General features: G+C 30.9%; 1 protein-coding gene across 1 annotated transcript in view; it reads right to left on the reverse strand.

Annotated features, from left to right (window-relative positions):
- The window catches only part of LOC134726590 (uncharacterized), a 120,554-nt gene that overhangs the window by 73,425 nt on the left and 22,755 nt on the right, over window positions 1–24,374 (reverse strand). The window contains exons 7-11 of the mRNA XM_063590999.1: window positions 21,638–21,768; window positions 18,675–18,873; window positions 2,656–2,804; window positions 1,281–1,476; window positions 230–405 (exon numbers count right to left, since the gene is read on the reverse strand). Of these exons, the coding sequence (XP_063447069.1) occupies window positions 230–405; window positions 1,281–1,476; window positions 2,656–2,804; window positions 18,675–18,873; window positions 21,638–21,768 (851 nt within the window). The remainder of the gene's footprint in view (window positions 1–229; window positions 406–1,280; window positions 1,477–2,655; window positions 2,805–18,674; window positions 18,874–21,637; window positions 21,769–24,374) is intronic.

The following is a 24,374-nucleotide window of genomic DNA, read 5'->3' on the forward strand; positions in this document are numbered from 1 at the left end:
GTTGCAAGATTTTGCAAGCATTGTCACAATGCTTACATTTCATTGTAAGCTTTCTCATATTACATTGTAAGCTTTTTCATATTTCATTGGAAGTTTTTACAAGCATTGTCGCAATGCTAATATTTTGTTTTAAGATTTTGCAAGCATTGTCACAATGCTAATTAGTAATATTTTTATAAAGTTTTAACAAGTTCAAGCATGTACAAAGTTGTTCTTTTGATTCACTTACTGTAACATTATCAAATCCTTTCTCTGTATCAAAATTATTATTGAAAACCAGAGATAAATTTCTTTGTAGAGGATCACTGATTGTCCAATCACAGTTTATGCTGTTTGGGTACTTGGTAATACCATATCCAGGGGACATAATTCTGGCATAACCTTGAAGTATTGTATTATTACAACCTGCAAAAAGACAATATGGAATATCAGTATACAATTAAATATTAGCAATATTCTCAAATGTTTTTGATTTTTCTCTTTGAAATCTTTTACATTAATTATATCCTTTCTATATAAAAGCAATAAGTCAAGGTCATTAAACAGCGTGCTTATAGTCAGCTTTTTTATAGCTAACTATGTGGTTGGAGCTTTACATATTGTTTAAGGCCATACAGTGACCTATAGCTGTTAATTTCTGTGTCCTATGGTCTCTTGAAGAGAGTTGTAAAAAACAAGGATATTATTTTCTCATGAAATGGAATTTGTCAAATAATGGAAACTTATATATACTAAGACTCTATTCAAATTCTATTAGGAATCTTCGTATAGTCTATATAAAATTGTGGAAAATCTTGAATATTTTGAAGAATAGTGCATAGCATATTAAATGTATAAAAAAGAAAAACCATTGAAATATGTAATTCACAGACTGTATATGGTATTGATTCGTTTAACATGCATCTATTTGCATTAGATCTGTCATTTTTGAGAGCCTTTCAATATTTTTGCTTACTGTGCTTGTCTCTTACAATTTAGTATTTACCTACTTGCTTACATAAATAACGGAAAAATCATTGTATGTATCAGATGGCCTTTTCATCACTACATGACCTGCTATAAAATCCATACAAAACTTGGATAAATATGCTAATGAAAAAAAAACATGCTTGTTGGTGGGTGGGTGGGTGGGTTGAAATATATTAACACTAAATTCTATGTATCATGCTTATATATATCTCAGTTTTTCTTCTTTCACTCAGATTCAGAGATATCATCCCTCAAATCCTAACAAATCTAATTGATATTAATTTCCACATAGAGATATGAAAAATACAAACCTGTTTTATATGTTGCATTAAAGCCAGTACCAGTATGGGTGAAGTCTGTATATAGCCTGATAAAAAAACTGTGACTAGTACTAATAAATACTGGAGGTATATCATCACCGGTAAAGCGTCCATATAATGGCGAGTCAATTGATTCCCCTTGTCTGATCTCTATAAAATCTGAGGTATCTAAGGAAAAACTGTGAAACTGAAAAATAGAAAACATTTAAATAACACTTCAGCTTTAAGTATTCAGTAAAAAAAAGGCTGCTTTCAGTGAGCAGTGGACGTAAAGGAAACAAAACACTGTACAGCATACTCCCATGAAGCTTGATTCCAATTAAAGGAACTAATTGAGCCATAGAAAAATGGCCATCATGTGATAAAATTACTCAGTAGCAGAGAAATACAAAGCCTATAAGCATCTCCATGTCTCGCATTATGTGAAACTGATGCAAGCATGACAATTTTTTTTCTCCAATTCACTTGTAACATGCATGGAAACTCTTAGTGGTTTTCTTCATTTGTATTACAGTGCTTTTTGGCCTTGGTTCTGACATGTGTTCGGTTGCTGGTTTTGGCAAACTTTTATAGGTAGTTTTTTTTTAGTCATTTTTCTCTTTCTAAAACATTTGACAATTTTGGACATTTGTTTGAACAAAATTAATTGAGAAAAAAATCATATGGATTAATTATGTATCAGAGTAGCATTTACGTCATAAAAATTAGGGGGTGCATTATCATATGTATGAAATCAATTTGTCAGTGCTTTTTTCCTACATGGAATTTGGTGTAATAGCAAATCAAATGATATAGGCATTTGTCCATTAATTGATTAGCATCATGTAATTTTTTTATTGTGAAACTCTTGTTGGCCTGTTGTCTCACATGTACTTTATTAAGCTCGTAATCTGTCCTATTGAAATAATTTTGTTGTAGTTATTCCGAATACAAGTTAAAAGCTCCACTGACAATTTGCTATTAGTAAAATTTAGGTATCCCATAAAAAAAACAAGAATGTGACCCAAGTACATAGATGCCCCATATGCACTATCATTTTCTATGTTCAGTGGACCATGAAAATGGGATTAAATCTTTAATTTGGCATTTAAATTCGAAAGATCATATCATAGGGAACATGTTTTCTTAGTTTCAAGTTGATTGGACTTAAAATTCATCAAAAACTACCTCGACCAAAAACTTTAACCTGAAGCAGGACAGACGGAATAACAAACTAACACACAATCAGAGAAAAGGACGGGTGAACAAAGGAACAGACGCACAGACCAGAAAAACATTATGCCCATAAATAGAACGTAATAAAAATTCTTAAAACTTCAAATTGTTCACTTTTCAGCAACATTTTCACTACTGAAACATTTCCTACCTGTAATGATATGAGGTCCACTGAGTTGCCTGTCTTGATGATCCATTCACACAGTATATTGTTGGGATAGGAATTAGGAAAGTTTGAAGATCCAAACCACTGTGATATACTAGACGCAATCATTACACTTCCACATTTGTCCATCGGCACTGAAATATTAACATATCAAATTAAATAAGAACTAGAGGTAAAAAAGTAAAGCTCATTAAAAGATACCAAACCCCTTACCACGGGAATCTAGTAAAATTCTGTGAATACAAATTGTGTTCAAGCAGTTCAGAAGCATTGCATTAACAAATTGGGTAGCAACTTACAGACAGACAGACAGACTGACAGTAGACTCCAATCTTTATATAACGCTCCCTTTCAGAAAGCCTAGGTTAACGTTATAATAAAAGACTTCAAGTCAAGAATATCTGAATCAAGTAAATCACACAAATGTTTTATGTTATATTTCATGATGTGGTCATAGAATTCTTTCTTTGCAATTTCAGAACTGCAGTTAATAATTTGCAATGGGGAGCAAATCAAAGTATTATATCATAATGATCATCCATGAAATATTTGCCACTGGGCTTTAAGCAACTATAGCAATCAGTTAATTTAACATATCAGGCACTCAAATGTGTGATGTGAACATGTTAAGCCACACACTATATATAAAACTGAAACAACCTGAAAGGATTCACTTGGGATTTATTTCAAATCTAAAACTGCAAAAGATTATGCAAATTTGTTTTTGTTGTGAAGCAAAAATAATTTGATTTAATTATTTGAGGCCCTAATGATGTGTTATTAGTAAGATAAGTTCTAAATTTGAAAACAACATGTTTAATAATTAAATGCTTCCGAAGCGCTTTTCTGGATTTGCATTCATCAAGAACGCTCAAAGCCAAACATTTAAAATCCAAGGATGTATTAGTACCAAAACTGTTGAAGAGCTATATGACAAAAATACCTAAAATAAATAGCCAAATTCATCTAAAGTCAACTTTGCCTGAGGGAGTTGAAACCTTAGTTTCTTAATAATTGAAAAATTTACAACAGACAATTCAAAATGGCCTAAAAGTGATTCCAAAGAAAACTTTTTAAAATGTATTTTCCAACAAGAATTTGTGTACATAGGACACCGTGCCCTGTTCACACTATCAAATGTCCTTTTTCATGATGCACAAGATGGGGGTCAAAAGCACAATTAGATCATGTGTACGAAGTTTCAAGTTTATGTGACCACAACTTTATGGTAAACTACCATAACCATAATCTTTAACCTAAAAATGTACCTGTTTCCTGCTATCATATTTCTATATTCAGTGAACCTGGTAATCGGGTCATAATCATAATTTGACATATAATTTAAGAGATCACATTAAGAAAAACATACATACTAAATTTAAAGTTGATGTGACCACACCTTCATGGTAAGCTAACTTAACCAAAATCTTCATCATGACACAGGCCTGACAGATGGCTGCCTAGACTAGAAAACATAATTACCCCAATCTATTGTAGGTATAAAAGCTCCAGTCATCTTGGACTTCTCTGACAAAATTTGAAAATGAAAAAAAAAAAGATTTTATTATTTTTTTCTTTTTAACTAGCTCTGTGAGTGAGTGAGTGAAGATAGCAGACCTATCATTTAAGCATAGTCCTCATCTGCATTTACTACATTAGTTTACATAAAGAAAAAAAAGTCTATGCAGGATAAAATGTCAAGGTCATAGAACCCAATTGTTTAAGGATTAAAAGGATAAAATTACTTTTTTTAGATCTATGTTGTATATAGTTCATATCTTTATTCAATCTGTGGTAAAGTTACATTTGATTCACTTTAAACCTCCTAAACATTTATTCAGCTATGATCACTGAACTATTAGAGCCATGTCCCAACATCCTTTAAATATTTTATCTTGATGTACTCTAAATTTATATTTTTTTTGCGCATTTATTATTGCTGAATATGGGACAAAAATGTGAATTTAAATTATACAGTTTAAGGAATGCTTCCATCAAAATTTTAAATGCAAATTATTTATAAGAAATGTAATTATAATTATTGAATTATGATGTCAAGTCACAGTCACAACATCAATCAAACCTATACATTTTTACAGCAGATGACCATGAGGGCATTCCGGTGTATTGTTTTATTCTGTAAACCTGGATATTCTCATGAAATATTTTTTTCTTGATTTCAATGCAAACTTCTTGAACAAATCAAATTCTGAGGCAAAAAAAAGGGCAGAGAAATAGACAAAAAATAGAAGTGCAGATACACAGACTGCAGAACAAAATCTGCCTCCATGCTTAGATAGATATAGGAAGATGTGGTATGAGTGTCAATGAGACAACTCTTCATCCAAGTAACAATTTATAAAAGTAAATCATTACAGGTCAATGTACTGCCTTCAACACAAAGCCTTGACTCACAACGAACACGAAGCTATAAAGGGTCACAAAAATGACTAGTGTAAAACAATTCAAAACGGAAAACCAAAGGTCTAATCTATATAAAAAGGCAGGGTACAAAATATCCTTGCTCCTATGCAATATGCTTATACAATGTATTCAAAGTAAAAGTTACAATTGTTTCAGATGAAATAACTTATATATTACCCTAAAAAGTACTTTTCTGAATCAATTGGAAAAGTACAGACATGTTGTCTCAGCAGTCTTGGTGGGCCAATTTAGAAATTTGTGAAGAGTTTATGTTAAATATGTATGCACTTATTCTCAAATGTACACCAATCCTTTCTTTCAACTGATACTTTATAATGAATTAGCTCCACCCTTCAATATACTACCTTAAAATGCTTCATTAAAATATGCACCAAACCATGTTAAGATTTTACTCAAGATACGAAAAAAGTATATATTTACTTTAAAGTACAAAGTTTCATTAAATAAATGATAAAAACTTTCAGTACAAAGGTTCTGTATCATTGCGTACCATGTCAGAACTGTTTATTTGATCCACCCATCTATAGTGCTAATATATTATTTCTTATATTTCATACTAGATGTACTGTTACTGAGAATGAACTTTCTTACTAATGACCTTGACCAACTATGAAGGTCTCAGTCTTGACAAATTTGATACAAATCTTCATGAAACCTAAGTAGTATTACAAGTTTTAGAGAAAAAAGATTTTGCAAATCAACATGGGGAAAATGATATATTTGTTACTATCAATATGTATAGAATTCCCTAATAAAGTAAAAAGAGGGGAGACAACTGTCTTTTATATATCTAGAGAGAAAATTTCTTAAGCAAAATATTCTATAATAAATAGACATTTCTTGTTGACAGTGTTCATAATTAAAATTAAATCATTCTAATCTTGAAGAGTGAATGAAAAATTAACAGCATCTTAACATTAAAACACAGGCAACAACAAACTGGCGACACAGTTCAGATTCAATACAAAAGCTCTTGTACAGTTAGTTTAGTCATGTTTGTTGCCCAGCTCATATTTAGGAAAGGGATATCACCAAGAAAAAAATGATATTCAGTCATGGGACATATAATATTGATAACAGATGTCGTTCAACATTCAACTGTATTTTCTACGTCAAAAGGCTAATTCTCTTTTGAAATTTTATGTCTTCTACTGTAATCCTTAAACTTGTGCCAGTTGTGGTCAAATATTTTTTTAAGAAAAAAAGATTATTACAGAAAATAAATAAAGAATTGGAAACTGCATCATAAGATTTTTTAACCTCTGTAGTAACAGCGCCATTTATCTGAAATGCAATGCTTGTCAACTTCTGGTTTCACTTAATACTCCACCTTATTGTCTGGGTCTAATAAAATATTCAAGGACACTAAACAATGTAAACAATCTTTGACAGTTTAATATGGTACACGCCCACAATTTACATAAGCATGGCTACTATACTAATAAGTTTTAAATGTCTTATGATACATGTAATATGACAAGCAAATAATTACACAATTAAAGAGCTGAGAAATCTCATTTATATCTTTATACTATAGGTCATGTCATCATAGACATTTATAGCAGTCCCCTGTCTTAGTGGTGCCTATGTTTGCATGTCACAATTTTCAGCTCTGCAGGTGATTAAACCCCTTTCATGCACTGGAGTATTGAAAAAAAAACGAACTTTTTTAATAAATTGAACATGAATCTCTCCTCCCTTATGCTTGCTTCTGCCGGCATTAATGAAAAATGTTATCACATGTTTCTTATCATTTCATTTCAATATTAAATAAATGATTTTCTGTTACAAAACATTGTTTTGTGTGTATACTTGTCATGCTGCCCATCAAGGGCCCTTAATTGGAATAATCAACTATGCTTTTTCTTTATTCTTTTATTAGAATTTCCTCAATACAAGAATAGAGGAAGGAAGGTACTAATATAAGGTTTTTATGGGTGTTTACTGTTGTTTATTGTTCTTTGAAATATTGTGGGTTATTTTGAGAAAAGTTCTATTGTTTACAGAAAACAATGACATCATCATCATGAATGCTTATGAATGCATGACAATATTGTGACTCCCAATTGATATAATTTCCACTATAAATATAAATTTGACGACTAGCAGAGGTATATATAATCCTCTTAGTTTTATGACTTCTGATAGTAGACTTTGTATCATAAAAAAAATCACAATGTAAACAACTTATGAAATATACATTTGCAAATAGCAATACAGTGTAACCTGTGTTACTCGACACACTGGAGGACACGAAAAAATGTTGGATTAACCAGGGTGTTGGAACACTCAGGTTTTTTCTGCAAGGATAAGCATATATTCGGACCATGGAAATGTGGGTATTAAAGCAGGGTATTGGAATACTCAGGTGTCAGATTTGGCAGGTTACACTGTATATTGAATTTACTAGCAGTTTACATCTCATGCATATGTTGCATGTACTTTTATCAGGTATTTCTTTCAACAACTACTTGTAGCTTGACTGCCCCTCTCAAAATCTTATTTATCTACATCTGTCCATATCACTATATATTTACCTTTCTGAATAATAACTTATTAATTAATTCATTTAACTGCCAGAATAATTACAAAATAATTTATTCACAATAATGTCAATAGTTTATAATTGATTGGACATTTTGTACCATACAAAACAGCCCCCTACTGTGGAGCAATGTTATACTAATCAAGAACAACTATGTCGTAACAAAGGGTACATCCCGCTTAAACAAATTTTTATTATTATAAAATAATTCCAACTTAAAAAATTCAATTTTCTTGGTGATATCCCTTATCTCTCTTTCAACATTACAAAATTTCTTTTCACCAAAGTAGCTTTTCTGCTATTATACTTAGGAGATTATTTACTTAACCCCTCTTGAGAACCTCTGCAATTTTTGGGTGGAGCAGTAATTGATCTTGTATCAATCAACCAAAGGTATAATTTTACCATGATAACTCAATAAACATTACTATTTTCAAATAGATAAAATTATGGCATTTTAACAAACTGCAAGGTCTGTGTTTGTCTGTAGATACCAGTATTCTTATAACAGTCTAAACAGGACTACTCCCTTTCTTAAAACAGATGCAGGAGAGATCATTTCTGGGTGGAAATATCTTTAATAACATAAGCATATCTCTGCCGTCTGCCAGTCAGTATGCCATAGCAGTCACCAAAAAGGACAAACTATCACACTACAATATTTTACTATTTTTGCAGAAAATGTATGTGAAATGCATTCAATTTAATTTGATTAATGCAATATTTCATTTCATTTTTAAGTTATGCATTTAATATTGTCAGATTCTAAACAGCTTTAAAATGTTTTTCTAACTTTCAGATATATTTCTAGTGTCTAGACCACTCTATATTTCAAAACTGCAAGAAGAGTGCATATAGGCAATAAGCAATATGCTTGTAAACGGATTCGCATTATGTCACATGCAGGGAAAAAAATAGGGCTTCTCATTTCAATGAAGATACAGCTGATTTTTTTGGTGCCATTTCCTTTACTAATGACTGCATTTTTTCGTCAAATCTGATATGGGGTAATGTGTCCTTTATAAGTTTCAGGAAGTTTACAAACTTATATTTACAATATTTGATCAAAAGTTGTACTTAAAAAAAGTCAGTAGTTTTATTTACCTACACTATTTATACCTTTCTTATCTTGACAGATTTTAGCATTGGGTGGAAGCAAGTTAAATTTATTTGACAAATTATACCTGTAGAATAAACAAATTAAACAGATAAATGGAAATAATTTCTAATTTAGAAGCACTTAAGATAAATTAAGATAATACATTTATATTCGAAGTAGTGTTTTAAGTAAAGGGTTTGTCTCATTTTATATTCATTAAACAACTTGTTAATTAACTAAATATTTAATCATTTTATCATTACAGTGACATATATGTCACAAAATATGATTCATACAAATTCTAAGTCACAACATTGTTAGTAATTACTAATTAGTTTTTGAAGGAATGATAATAAGAGGACAATGTAGCTGGACTCCATCATCCCTACAATTTGAAAAGGACAATTGACGAACGAAAAAAAAACAGGACAAAATTATCAACTTTTTATTGGTTTGAAAAAGCATGCCAAAGAAGGTGCATGGTCACTTTTTGCCATGCATATTTTGTATGAACAATTGTGTATGAATAATATTAATTTTTCTGGAATCACTGCACTTTATCATCTATTTTAACATAGAATCGAAGCTAGTATTAATTTAAGGTGAACAAAATATTTTACTGTGGTGAGATCCTAAAGTTGATAATCATACAATATTAGGAGAATGTAAATGATTAAAAGGAGATGGGTCAATGAGACAACATTTATAATTCAGCTCATTGTTCAGGGTCAAACCAAAAGTGACCTGTAGTTGTTTATATTCTTGTTCTATGATCTTTGGTGGATAGAGGACTCATTGCTATCCATACCACATCTCCTTATATCGTATAATACTGTAATTTAAACTAAAATAAATAACCGAAAACACCTTCTTGCAGCCAAAATGATATAAATAAATGAGGTAATTAGAATCATGGTGAATGCTTTGTTATAAATTAAGGTAACATCAGATTAGAGATAGGACATTTTATCTGGTTTCCTAGCTGTCTTGAACATTTTTATTATGTTTTTTTTTTTTTAATTTTAAGTTCAATTACATGTTTCAGAGTTTTAAAGTGGTGTCCTTTTTTCCTGAACTAGTACACACTCTTGGGGGCCATGAGCTGTTTTCTGCTCTTTTAAAGGGTTGTTGCCTCATTTTCTGTGTTCAGTGGACCGTGAAAATTGGGGTCAGAACTTTAATTTGGAATTAAAATTAGAAAAATCATGTCATAGGGAACATGTGTACTAAGTTTCAAGTTGATGTAACTTTAACTTCATCAAAAACTACCTTGACCAAAAACTTTAACCTGAACTTCGCACTATCATTTTCTATGTTCAGTGGACCATGTAATTGGGGTCAAAACTATAATTTGGCATTAAAATTAGAAAGATCATATCATGGGGAACATGTGTACTAAGTTTCAAATTGATTGGACTTCAACTTCATCAAAAACTACCTCGACCAAAAACTTTAACCTGAAGCGGGACGAATGGACGCACAGACGGACACACAGACGGACGGACGAACGAACGAATGGAGGCACAGACCAGAAAACATAATGCCCCTCTACTATCGTAGGTGGGGCATAAAATCTGAATTACTTGACTCTACTAATATCTTTTTAAAAAACTGAACAGTAAAAGATGCTATAACAAACTAATTGGTTGCATATTCCCTGGGTTACAATTATGTACAAAACAACATTTTTTCTTTTTGATATCTCTTATCATTATTGATATCTATGAGTCCAAGCTTAAACATCATTAATAACATCTCCCCTTATCTTATTAATTTCTTTTATAATAATTATTTTCATCAATAAATGTCAGAATGGTATTTAGAGGTGCTAAAGGTCAAATGGATTCAAGGTCAATGTTTCAGGAAGGAACATCCTCAACATCATCATTATCTTGGGTTTGCCGCAAATCTCACAGTTTGAAGTGTCTACTAAAAATCTAATTCCAATACAATAATGCAATTAAATTTGTCTTCAAAACAAAAATTGATAAAAACTTTATAATTTAATGCACTGCTGAGAAACTCTTCAGTGTAAAATTCATACACCCATATTCATTGAGATTTTATTTGTTATTAAAAACATCATAGGTTTCTTTACTAAGCAGCCTTTCCAGTTGATAAAATAATCAAGGAAAATTAAAGCCATGAACTCTATAGGTACTCCACCCATGTTAACATCTGTTCTTACTGTAAATACAAGAGTGGTAATTAGTGACTTCGTTAAACACCGAAATGTCAACATGATTCTTAAGTCTTAGAAAACATATTCTAGATACAGGAGGAATTCTATAATATATATATAAAATTCAAGCAAAGTTACGTTTTGTATAATGCATCGTTTCTGCTTTTATTGCATAATTTCAACTTGTTATCTTTTTCAAACCGGAACCTGAAAAAATGTTTTTATTAAGAGATTTTTCTTATCATTTATATCCAAGGAGTACTGACATTACACTCATATAAAATGAAATCAATTAAATTTGCAGATACGGTACTCCAAGCATATGCTTATTTCGAAAGTTGAATTGATTATTTCAAAGGATAATTCCCTTACTTATTTATTCATCTACCCTATGTAGCCTCTATATATTTAACATATATATCTTTTCTGTGACTCTCCAGGAAGACAGACCTATTTCAAGCCAGATGACTTTCCAGGAAGATAGAGGCCTACAAATATCTTGAGAACAATCGACGAAAACATAACAAAACAAGAAACTTCAGGAAGGCACTCAACAGACCTTTAACAAGCTAGATGATTGTCCAGGAAGAAAGAAAATTCAGAAGGACTATTGTGGAAAACAGACCTATAACAAGCTGGTTATACTTTCTAGGAAGATAGACAGCTTCAATCTTCATGTGAACTTTCCACGAAGACACCCATACACAAGCTAGATGTCTTCTCAAGTAGTTATCAAAAGTACCAGGATTATAATTTTATACGCCAGACGCGCTTTTCGTCTACATAAGACTCATCAGTGACGCTCAGATCAAAATAGTTAAAAAGCCAAACAAATACAAAGTTGAAGAGCATTGAGGACCCAAAATTCCAAAAAGTTGTGCCAAATACGGCTAAGGTAATCTACTCCTGGGGTAAGAAATCCTTAGTTTTTCGAAAAATTCAAAGTTTTGTTAACAGAAAATTTATAAAATTGACCATATAACTGATATTCATGTCAACACCGAAGTGCTGACTACTGGGCTGGTGATACCCTCGAGGACGAATGGTCCACCAGCAGTGGCATCGACCCAGTGGTGTAAATAGTTATCAAAAGTACCAGGATTATTGTAAATAGAAGCCTTCAAGTTTCCTAATTATCCAAAAAAAATCAATCAATTAAAGTTTTTATTTAAAAAAAATAGTTAGGTGGGTTTTTGAACGACATGAATTTGATGAAACTTAGCATGGGTCTGGTATAAGTCAAAACAAGCCATGTGCTTATCAAAGGTCACAATGAACAAGGTTCTGACACACTGATATAGTTAAAGTTTTGGGAGGAGCTCATAAAGGCATTATCTCTTAAAGATAAGAAAATCAATCTTCACTTTCCTCTATAAATACTTTCACATTATATGTTTTTATCAAAAGATCTTATAGAAATATTAATGATCTGTTGATGATCCATAAATGACAACGAAGCAATTAATGTTTTTTTTGGTTCTTAGATGTTGATTTACGTTTACATACATGATCTTGGCATTTTTTACAAAAATAAATTCTTCATACAATGTATTTTATTGTAAAAAGAAAAAGGCACCTGTATTTTGAACTGATTGCTTTCAAATTAATAGAATGTGTGCAAAAAAATCTTAAAATTGTGAGAGTATGCAATTTTAGCATATAATATATTTTGAATACTTTAGAATAAACACATCTATATTTTAATTTTATTTCTTTCAATTTATGAAATCAAATATGTGCAAAGTATCATAAAATTGTGCTACTATGCAATATCAGTTTTCAATATATTTTACTGTAAAAAAAAACGCATCTATATTTTAGAGTTATTGCGTTCCATTTATGAAAGCCAACGTGTGCTAAAATTTCATTTAAACATGATTTCTTTCGGTGAAATCCTCACTCTTTCCAAAATGTTCAGATCAATGGATTGGTTATTTCTAATTGATTCCAATTTTAATATGTAAAAATTTCAGTTGTTTATGATATTTTTGTATACCAAGTGAAGACTTATACATTGTAATAAAATAAATAAGCAATAATTTTTTTCAAACCATTTTACAGGCCAATAGAAAACATATTAGAAGCATGGTAGAGTTTTAGGGTTTCAGGGTTTCAGAAAAAAACTCCTGAAACAAAAAAATTAGTTAAGGGCATACGATACAGTTAAAGAGAAGGTTATGACGTTGCTAACGTAATTTGTTATTTTCGCGACGTCAAACTGTGACATAAAGATGCATTTTTCGACTGATTTTTATCATTCAAACTGATTTAATTTGAAAACGAGTTCATGGACCCCTATTTTTCAAAACAGCATTTTGTTTCATTTTGCAGGGAGATTATGTGACCCAAATTTTATAAAACTGTAAATAGAGGATTTTTTTTAATTTTGATAAACATGCAGTAAAAATTGACGTTTTTTCCTCAATTCATGAACATTTGATAAATTTGAGTTATTTCTGAAAAAAAAATTGCATGTTTTTTTATGATATTTATAAAATACAGAAATTACCGATTATTTAACAAAAAACAATTTGTGTTTATCTTTTAAAACAAAAAAGTTATGTCTTTCTTTCGAAAAACGAAATTACGGCCACAAATCTGAATTTTGAGCAAATATACAAAATTTCAACCTCATTTTACTCAAAAAGTAGCACATGAAGGTATATTTTTTATTACATATTTGATTTAATCAGGTAAAAAATAGCCGATCTGCAAATTTTCATGAACTTGTAAATACAGGATCAAAACTGTATCGTATGCCCTTAAGACCATTTTAAGTAAAGTTCCTAAGAGGTGTCAGATTTTTGCCTTATAATAACAGGCTACCTAAAATACCTAACATAAAATTGTTGCAACTATAATTTTCAAACATTAACCACATATTTATTTTCTGGAAATTATAAATGCAAATTTTGTAGATATCTCAAGAAGATCTTGAAGGCCACTAAATTTAAGTGTACTGTTATACAGTTCCTAAATCATGTATTTCAGTTAACGCCCTTAATGAGGTCAAAGACTTTTGAAACCATTATTCAAAACTATTTACATTAAAGTTTTTATGGATCTAGAAACAGAGAAATCTACTCAAAAGTGTAAAAACATTAATTATACTGATGTATTTAAAAATTCAAATGATTAAAATATGTTTAATGCAAACTTTTGCATTAAATAACAAGGAAGCTATTTTGAATTCTGCTGAAGTAGATACAAACACATGAATGTACTTTTAACATTGCTTCAAGGTGAAAAAGATTTGTATTGAATAAAATTGTAGAAAATATTTGTGGTAAACCACAGTTCAAATAATATTTAATAACCGAAAAACAAAAAATCATTGCAACATTTTGAGATTTAAAGCTTTAATTTGTAAATCTAATACATCAACATGTACTTGGTAGCAATCGGTAAGATAAAACTTTAATCAAAGGCATTGAAAAAACAGAGAATGCTATTTTTGGTTTGTTTTGATATCTGATCACGGTATCCACCCTTTTTTCTTAATTCCTAAGTTCAATATTGACGTCAAACATCTAACATTTACATGCATCTTAAGTTCCAAATATTACTTTAATGACATCATGAAGAATGCTACGTAAAAATATTTCTTATTTATTGGCTTCAATCCAGTCTTCATCATCATACAAAAACCACAAAAAGAGAATAACGCTATTATCATCTGTCATAATCAGCGTGAATCTGTCACCTCATAAAAACCCCTCCTCCCTCTCAATCATATTAAATCATATTAAATCAAAAATCAAAATTTATACTAAGCAGAAAAGCTTTTAATTTGTCAAATTTAGGGGCCATTGTCCTTTGGAAGAAACTTTTCCTTGTGAAGGTCAAGTAGCAACTGGTTAATTTTGATTATCAACCTACAAATTTAAGACATATTTTTTTAACTCTGAACAATGAGTACAGAAGAATCTTAATTTGGTCAACACAGTTTTGTACTGCAAAAATATATATATGTTCTCAGAAATGTAAAAAGTTAAATGTAATTTCATGCTTCATATTTCCAACTCATTTCTCTGCTTTCACTAAAACAAATAGGGGTGGGGTGGGGTTCAAAAACACTCAGAAAAAATGTTTAAGTTTTAAAACTAGCTATCATAAAAATTTTGTTTCTTATCATTGAAAAAAGAGATGTTGGGTGGACATCTGACAGCAATTCATAATCCCAATGACACAAATAAAACCAGAAGCTAGGTGTCTTGCTTTTTTAAAACATGCTTCCTTTATACAGGTAGAAGAACCACAGTACCAATCATCTTCTGTATAAGTTCCTATACATTACAAATATAACTTTAACAAGCAGTGTAGCCTCATGTTGTTTGCCTTCAATACCTGCAGATTAGATACACTTTTTTATTTTAAAGATTTTACCATTATCATGTAATTAATGGCACATCACCAATTTAACTAAAGGTTAACATTTTTCTACCTTCCTACTCACACATCCTACTCTCTGCACTCTGTGATAGTGTGTAACATGGCCCCTTGTGGCCCTGAGAAAAATAACACCATGTGCAGCAGCATAGAATTTCACACATCATATCGCATTTTCAACCATGCAAAAAATTGACAGTTATATTTCATTATTTGACTATATGCACGTTGCACCTCCCTAATCTGTTTCTGTTTTCTTTTATTTCTTTGATAATAATTGCGATAGCATCTAAAGAAATGCATTAATTTATTATATAAAGTTTCTATAGTACAATTCAATTTATTACTCAATGGAGAAAAACCTTGGCATTTGTCAAATATTCTGTGTCTGCGTGTATATAAATCAAACGGTTATACAAATATGAAAGCTGATAAAGGCGAAACTGAAAGTAGAGCATGAAAAATGTCATGTAATCCTTATCTTGAAGTCTGTAAATTTGAAAAACTACTCATAATTTTATTTTGAAGGTGGATGAAAGACAAGATATATAATAGTATATGCTTAAGAAGATTGTATCAACAACAAAGTTCAACATGTAATCTGTTTTTATTCTGTTAGGGTGTTAACACTAAGTTATATGGGAATAAAATTTGATCGTATCTTCTCATCTATTTTATTATTGTTTAAAATTAATCTACATTTGAGGTAGTGATTTTTAATTCTAAGTCCTAATTTTAAAATGTCAATAAGTGTAATACATCAATAGCTTTTCTTTTTTTTATGTTTTTTTTTTCGTTTTCATTTGTGGAAACTTTAAAGGAGGACTCTCATTGGGGGGGGTTCCAATCCCGGATCCTGCTTACTCTTTTGCCAGATTCCTGTATCCCCCTTACACTATGTACATAAGCAATTCTCATTTTCTTGTCATTTCCCAGGTCCCACAAGACCTCATTTCCCGTTTTCACGGCACAATAATTTGACTTTCATGTTTCACGCTTACGAAAAATCGGCAATCCCATGTCACGCTGAGACCCACTTTAAAGGACACTGTTAAATCTACCTAATTGAGACACACTAAAAGCTTATAGAAGGAGATGAAGGGTTTTCAAATATTAAAGACATTAACCCAACAAACATTATTTTCCATGTACAGTACGCCATATATCAATCAGTTCATACATCTTAATTTTTTGAAGTTCTTTCAGGAAATAAATATGAAAATTTTGGTTTATACTTATCACATTAAAGCCCCTTTTAATTGTTGTACAACTATTACAATATTATTCAGATTATTCAATTGTTATCATTCTCCTGCTTACCCTCTTAAACATTAAATGCAAAAAGACCAGAACTTATATAACAGACTATTCAACAAATACTGCTCTACCAAATTCGTCGTTTCAGAATCTAATAAATTCTGGATAATATTTTCTCAAGCGTACACCAAAAATGTTGTGATTGGTTTAAAATGTTCTAAACAATGGAAATTGAGCCAATGACGTATAGTTAGTTTCATTTTTGTGTACGAACAATGAGATAACCCATAGTCCTTTAGATTCTGAAACGGTCAATTGTCTACCACTATATATATATGTGCTTTGAGATGTAGAATTTTTGTCTCACAATTATCAATTTTAATTGAAATACTTTGCAATCATTTTAATTAATTAAAATTTAATTTTTAATTAAACTATTTCAGCAAACTAAATGTCATATCAATAGTGATAAATTTCAAACTTTAGTTTTTAGCCTTAAAACAATTTTAACTTTGTTTCGTATTAAATTATATATGATGATATCCATTTCATATTATTACGATTTAATATACAATATTTATTATATTCCCAGCAGTTGCAGCATAGCATCTTACCACACATGCTGTTTATCTTCTATTTAATTTTTCATTTATTACGGAATCAAAAGTTTTACCTTTGATTTTTCTGACATAACATAAAGAGAAATCGAGCGCTAACATTGTTAATTATTTTGTCAGGTACACAGCAGATTGCATGAAGTCAGTCACACCCTGATATAGTTAGATCATTTGTCATATTAGAAACTTTCAAAGCTTTTACTAAACTCATAAAACATCAACCAAAAAGTAAATCAACTTGTTAAGAGACTATCTCCTCTCGTATTCTCTACAGGGGAGACGGATAGGATTATTTGACCTAACAAATGGTGGGGGAAAAAAAGTAAATTAAAGAGAGAGTAGTTTATGGTGCAAGAATAAAAAAAAATGCAAAAGGCGTGAAAAACAAGCAAATTTGAAATGAAGATTATAGTGACACAAACAATTGATGATGGGAAGAACCTTGGATTAAAAACAAAAGTGATGGGGTTAAGAATGACGAAAAGAGATCGTATAGAAAAAGTAAGGGCAGCAAAAGAAAAAGAATTGAAAAAGAGGACTGCCCATCATTATTCATTTCTAACAAGATTCTAAATGATGTATGTTATACATGTGTTTGAGGTAACCAAGCAGCATGCTATGCATTTTGATTGTTTTATCCTATAGTTTGTTAAAAAAATAGAGTATAAATAACAGGCTAAAGTTGTTTTGAATTGCTCTAAAAAAATATATAACAAAAGATCTAAATACCAAGGCAAATTTAAAGTGGGGTCATCAATATAGACAAAATGAAACGAGTCGAAAACAGTTGTCATAAAATCTTTAAACATTCATTGGAAAAAACAAACCAAGAAAGAAAATATGCATGGAAATTGCTTCACTCAGATAAAGACCAGGTGCTTTGCGTACATCACCCACTAACCCAAGACTCACATCTGATAAAGAATTTAAAACTTCAATACTCTCAACTTCAGCTACTCTGGTGTAATAAGCAAAACACTTCTGTTAATGTAATTTGTATAATTTTAACATGCGAACCGATGCAGTTCAGCATAAAGAGTCAGAACAAATATCCTGATATAACATCGTCAATAGATAACAATGACAAACAAAGACCATATAGACCCCATACAAAGGTATTTAATGGTATTGTTTGAACATTATTTCCTTATTTCAGTAAAATATGTTTATACTTGTGTTTAGGTTAAGACAAAGGTTAAAGAAAACATTTCAGTTTTCATGATAGAAAACAAATAGTATAACAGATATGAAATAATAAACAAATGATATTTAGTACTAAAAATGTATGAAGGAAAGCATAGAACTATATAAGGTGCTAAAATAAACTACAGTGTAACCTGCCTTAAATTGGACACCTGAGTATTCCAACATCCTGCTTAATCTTATATTTTGTTCTTGTCCCCCAATGTTTCAGATTACACAGGTTTCACTGTTATAACTATATATGCCTATATCTTTTTTGATACCAACCTGCAGAAAATGATGCATTAAATCCAGACATTTGATTGTCCTGGTCTGATTGAAATATGACTAGATAAAAATTGGACGATGAATATGGCACACTTGGTTTGTCAGTTCCAGAATAAGTCCCTACCAGCGGATCCTTCTCCGAGCTGCCATCATGAATTATGACTTTATCATACAATGTTTCTACTGTAAATGATTCAAACTGAAACAGAAAAAAGTATACCATTTGAAATAGTTCTTCTTTTTACTTTCTACAAATTCAGTATGATTCATCTAGCCCTAAAAAGTGACAAAAAATGCTTAAAAAAATCAAAATAACCATTTTGCTGTTTAATTAGTGTGTGTTTGCTTCAAACCTGAATTTCAAAATGTCTGTACTCATTGAATCTATTTGTCAGAAATATATATGTGTGTCATTCTAAAAACAATGAACTCATAAATGCTATTCCCAAGTCATTGATCTATATTGGTTATAGACAGTGTGAAAATGCATTTGTCTCTATATCTGTTGTTTAATGTTTTGTGCTGCTAGATAATTCAAAGATGAATTTGTTTCTGACAATGGTAATTTCCCTAAACAACAGTAACCACTGACAAACAATTTTAAGAGGCTGTTAACATGCAGAAAAGAAAGGTCCTATGTTGCACTATGTTCCACATTGGCAGATATGCTTAATTTCAAATTGGCACCCTGATCTTGAATTCTGCATATAACAAATCTGATCTATGAAAATGTTTACAAGAAAAAGATCAATGTGTCTACATTGTACTTATCAAAGGGTTTAATTTCTGCTTTGGTGGCCATCTTTAATTTCACATTTTCAAAACAAAAGTTTGGTTCTGGACAATAAAAGAATCTTTTACAATATAAAACATTGGTTTCTTATGCAGATAAGTAGGCACATTACATTATAGTTATTGCACAATATGAACATATATTGTAAATGTTCTATGCCCAAATTTTTCTGTGAAACTTTTTAGTTTACCTTTGGCAGCCATACTGGACTTCTAACTAACAAACATATCCAAAGACTTAGAGGTACCTTTAATTCATATAGCTAACAACAACTGAGTGGTTGATGTCCATAAACCTTGACAACAGGTACAAGTTTCAAACTGACATATTTTACGAATGTGCTTATTTAGGACATAAATTATGTGCAAAATTAAGCTTTAGAAGTTGCCTTTAAGTAATGAACTATTCTAATGTAAATTTATATGCATAAAACACAACCAAGAATTTAAATCAATAATGATATTCATCAACTTAATTATGTTTAATGCAGTAAGAAAATTCCATCTTTTCGAGTCCCTGAAACAATTTTGAGGACTAATTTGCACATAAATTTGCTTTTGATATGTTGTAAGATTCCTGCACTACATTAAACATGACAATACTATAATGAACCACACACAATCAAACAGGCAATAACATGTATAGTACTTGTCACAATCAAGCAACAACAAGAGGTTTCTTTCTCAATAGTACTATAAGCCTCCTTAAACAAAAACATCAAGATTTTTTTGAGTGTTTTTGATCATTCTGAAGTAGTCAGTGTACTTCTATATGTCATAAAATTTCTGGAAAGTTGTTTTTCATTAATTTTGTTTACTAAAAATAAATTGTGACTAGGTGAAAAATTTATTCGGTACTTTTACTTTTATTTGATTTTGATACACATATTCCTAATAAATATAAGGACTTCTTATAAAATCAATTTGGTAAAGTGTATGCAAGTCCAAATAGGATTCTACATGTACCAATACAGATACACAAAGTGGTTATATCTAGTCACTGGAAATACCATATATAGAATTCAGAGACTCAATGTTCAAATGGTAAGACATCTTTAAACTGGTGTACAGTATTACACCCTGTTAGAGTTTCTACACAAGAATAACAAGAGGCTGTCACAACGACAGCAAACCTGATTTATTAGCATTTATTTGTGTCCTGGCAATATCACAAGAACCATTACTGATGATTGGTGAAAGTTAAAATTCTCAATATCAAATTTGACCTCTATTTTGTCATCAGTATCAACATATTAAAATTTGAAAAGCTTAGATTGAATGGTTTGTGAGTAAATGCAACAACGCGAATGGAAACACCATTTTACGATCTTTCAAGAACCATAACTCCTGAACGGTATAAGTCAAAATCGTCATTATTAAACTTGACCTCTATTTTGTCATCAGTAACAACATATTAAAATTTGAAAAGCTTTGGTTGAATGGTTCATGAGAAAATGCACAGACACGACTGGAAACACCATTTTTCCATCTTTCAAGAACCATAACTCCTGAACGGTAAAAGTCAAAATAGTCATTATTGAACTTGACCTCCATTTTGTCACCAGTAACAACATATTAAAATTTGGGAAGCTTTGGTAGAACAGTTTATGCGTAAATGCACGGACACGACTGGAAACGCCATTTTTCAATCTTTCAAGAACCATAACTCCTGAATGGTAAAAGTCAAAATGGCCATTATTGAACTTGACCTTCATTTAGTTGTCAGTAACAACATATTAAAATTTGGGAAGCTTTGGTAGAACTGTTCATGAGTAAATGCACGGACACGACTGGAAACACCATTTTTCAATCTTTCAAGAACCATAACTCCTGAACGGTAAAAGTCAAAATGGCCATTATTGAACTTGACCTTCATTTAGTTGTCAGTAACAACATATTAAAATTTTAAAAGCTTTGGTTGAACGGTTCTTGAGTTAATGCACGGACAACATTTGATTGCTGCCCGCCCGACAGACCGACCGCCCGCCAACCGAGCATCCCCAATTTAATAACCGACATTTTTGTCACAAAAATCCGGTTAAAAACCAGCATCTAATTTTCAAAAGACCTCATGGCTACAAATCATTGTTTCATTTCAAACTTTTGAGGACACAATTAGTTACACAAGGAGAGCTATGTAATAAAGGGTTCTTAGCCCAGTATCTACTCACCTTTAAATGAACTCTAGTTCCTACAGGAGTTTCTAGCCTCCATATACATGATGAATATTTAGGATATGTTTGAGGATAATGAGGTGAATGGAATGTCTGTAATATTCCCTGAAGGTGACCCCCACAGCTACCTGAAAAAAAAGTCAAAACTTTTATAGAAATAGTAAAATTCTAACAAATATTATTTCATTAAATGTCACATAGATCTATATTTCTTTCAAAATTAGGTCTGCAACTAAACTCACACTCAATATGTATTCCATTGGATTCTAAGAAAATACAAAATATATTTGCAATATTTGGAAACACTACAAAAGAAGACTCAAGACTTCAAAATAATCAAACAGGTAAAACTATATTCACTGTCAAGGACATAAAAATGTACTACCAGGGATTTTTTACAAACTGCAGTTGCTCCAGTTTACACCACTGATAGTGTGTAATTATTAGATGGTAACAAAATATATTCTGTAACTCTTAAATATGTACTTTTATGTAACACTAGTACTACAAAACCCTCTACCAGTAAGTAGGTGCATTAGTTATTAGACTATAACTATCAATAATAACCTCTTCCTATTAACATTATAAATGATGATTGAAGGGTAACATTTCATCATAAAATATGATTTGGTCATGAATATGTGTACTGTAAATTCAGAAATTATTGCGTGCATCTATTATTGCGATTTTGTCATTTCAGACTTAAATGCGATTTTAATTTTTACGATTTTGAGAAAAATCCTGTTAAATTCATAAGAAATATTTCAAAATACAAGTTTAAATTATTGCGTTTAAATATCAGTCGTATTTTTCGCAATAATAAAAACCTCACATTAATTTCTGAATTTACAGTATATTAAACATAAACCACAGAATGCTGGTACATGTATACTGTTAATCAAGATCATAGTCTAACACACTTTGATAGGAGTGGGTTTCAAATTCAAGACCCTCAGTGTTGACAGAGATGAACTTCACAGACCCCTTGGCCAATGAGGCCCATAAGTTTGAAAGTGGAACCTCACAAACCCCTTGGCCAATGAGGCCCATAAGTTCGAAAGTGGAACCTAACAGCTATAACACTATATTAAGGTTATTACCACCATGCAGCATTTGTAAAATACAAAAAAATCTTTTACTTTGGCCAAAAGGTTTTTAATCCATTTTTTTAGTAATGGTTAAATCATGTTTGAATGAATTTAAAAATCCTCAAGCAAGATCCTTTTAGGGGATTGTAATTGTTCTCAGGTGGATCCAGGGGAGGGGCCCCTGGACGGGCAGGGTCCATCCTTTTGTGGGAAAATTTGGTTGATTATATATCCCCTTTTTAGCTCAGTCAGTGTCCCCTCCTCTTTATAATGAGTTCAGGATCTGCCACTGTTGTTGCATTTATGTTTAGTAGTTAATGGCTCTTTACATTCTTTTTACATTATTCTAATTAAGTTTTTCTTTGATTAGTTAGGGCAGAGGCAATGATTAGTGCTGGTTTGGGTTATATAAGGACAGTACCAATTTATGATTAATGGTGGTTTGGGTTATGTAAGGACAGAAGCAATGATTAATGCTGGTTTGGGTTACTGCCATAACAATGATTTAAAGAGGAATAGAATTGTATCATTTCCTCAAATTTTGATCCACTAGATTGTTTTTGTTGTTGTTGTTTGATAGGTTGCTGTTTCATTGATGTTTACCCCACATTTCCTTCTATTCATAAATGGCCTTTTACAGGATGTTATATAGATTTTCAATTTAACTTAAGTGATAATAACCACTATGTACTAGTTTTTATAATTGCAGCCTTTTCAGTCAGTTGACAACATATTACATATAATTTTTAAAGTTTACATTCTTGGGATGATTCTTGTTTAGTATGGTTCCCACTTGCCTAGTGCTTTAACAAAGCCTGACATAAGATGTGAAATGACATGTTGAAAAGTTCACAAAAATGGTTTTCCAGTAAATATCACCTAATAACATTTTAAAAGCCTTTTAATATTTTATATGTTGTCTTTATAACATTTCCTGGAAGCTTTTTTGCCATTTTTTTGTTTGTTTTATTATAAGTGTCAAAAATCCATTTTTATGATTTTCAAAATGTTTTTATTTTGACACTTATTATGATTAGTCTTTCATCTCAGGCAGAACTTCAGAAAATATACATATATAGACTGTTATTTGTAAAAAGTAAAATAATTGTAAAATTGTTTATGAGCATGCACGTTTTAAACCTATTTTCTACATAACTTTAGACCGTGATCTTTTAAATTATAGATCTAATCTTTAATTAAGATACATCCTTGTTATACAAATCAATGCATGTCAAGAATCATTTTTAAATTCCAAGAAATACTGTAAGGAAGATTATACAAGTTGAACATTTTGTGGAGGGTAGACTAACAACCTAATTTTAGGCAAGCGCTTAGAGTAAATTTTTATTTAGATAAGCGCTATATAAGCACTGTAAATAATAATAATAACTATACAGTCAATGCCATTAAACCAAAACAGTTATTGATTGATTGTTGGTTGCTTAAAGTCCAGTGGCATATATTTCATGCATTTTCATGATGGTCCAAAACTGTTAAAAGTAAGATTTAGGATCAAGGAAGTGAGTTGGCCCCATACAGTTCAATATTTTATACCTATCCAATTGGATATCGTAGGATCTAATAATGGAACAGACATATAATGTAATCTCAAGGAAGAATTTGGTCCAATAAAAAACATTTTGTAA

This window comes from Mytilus trossulus, chromosome 7 (assembly GCF_036588685.1).
Source record: "Mytilus trossulus isolate FHL-02 chromosome 7, PNRI_Mtr1.1.1.hap1, whole genome shotgun sequence".
Lineage (NCBI taxonomy): Eukaryota > Metazoa > Mollusca > Bivalvia > Mytilida > Mytilidae > Mytilus > Mytilus trossulus.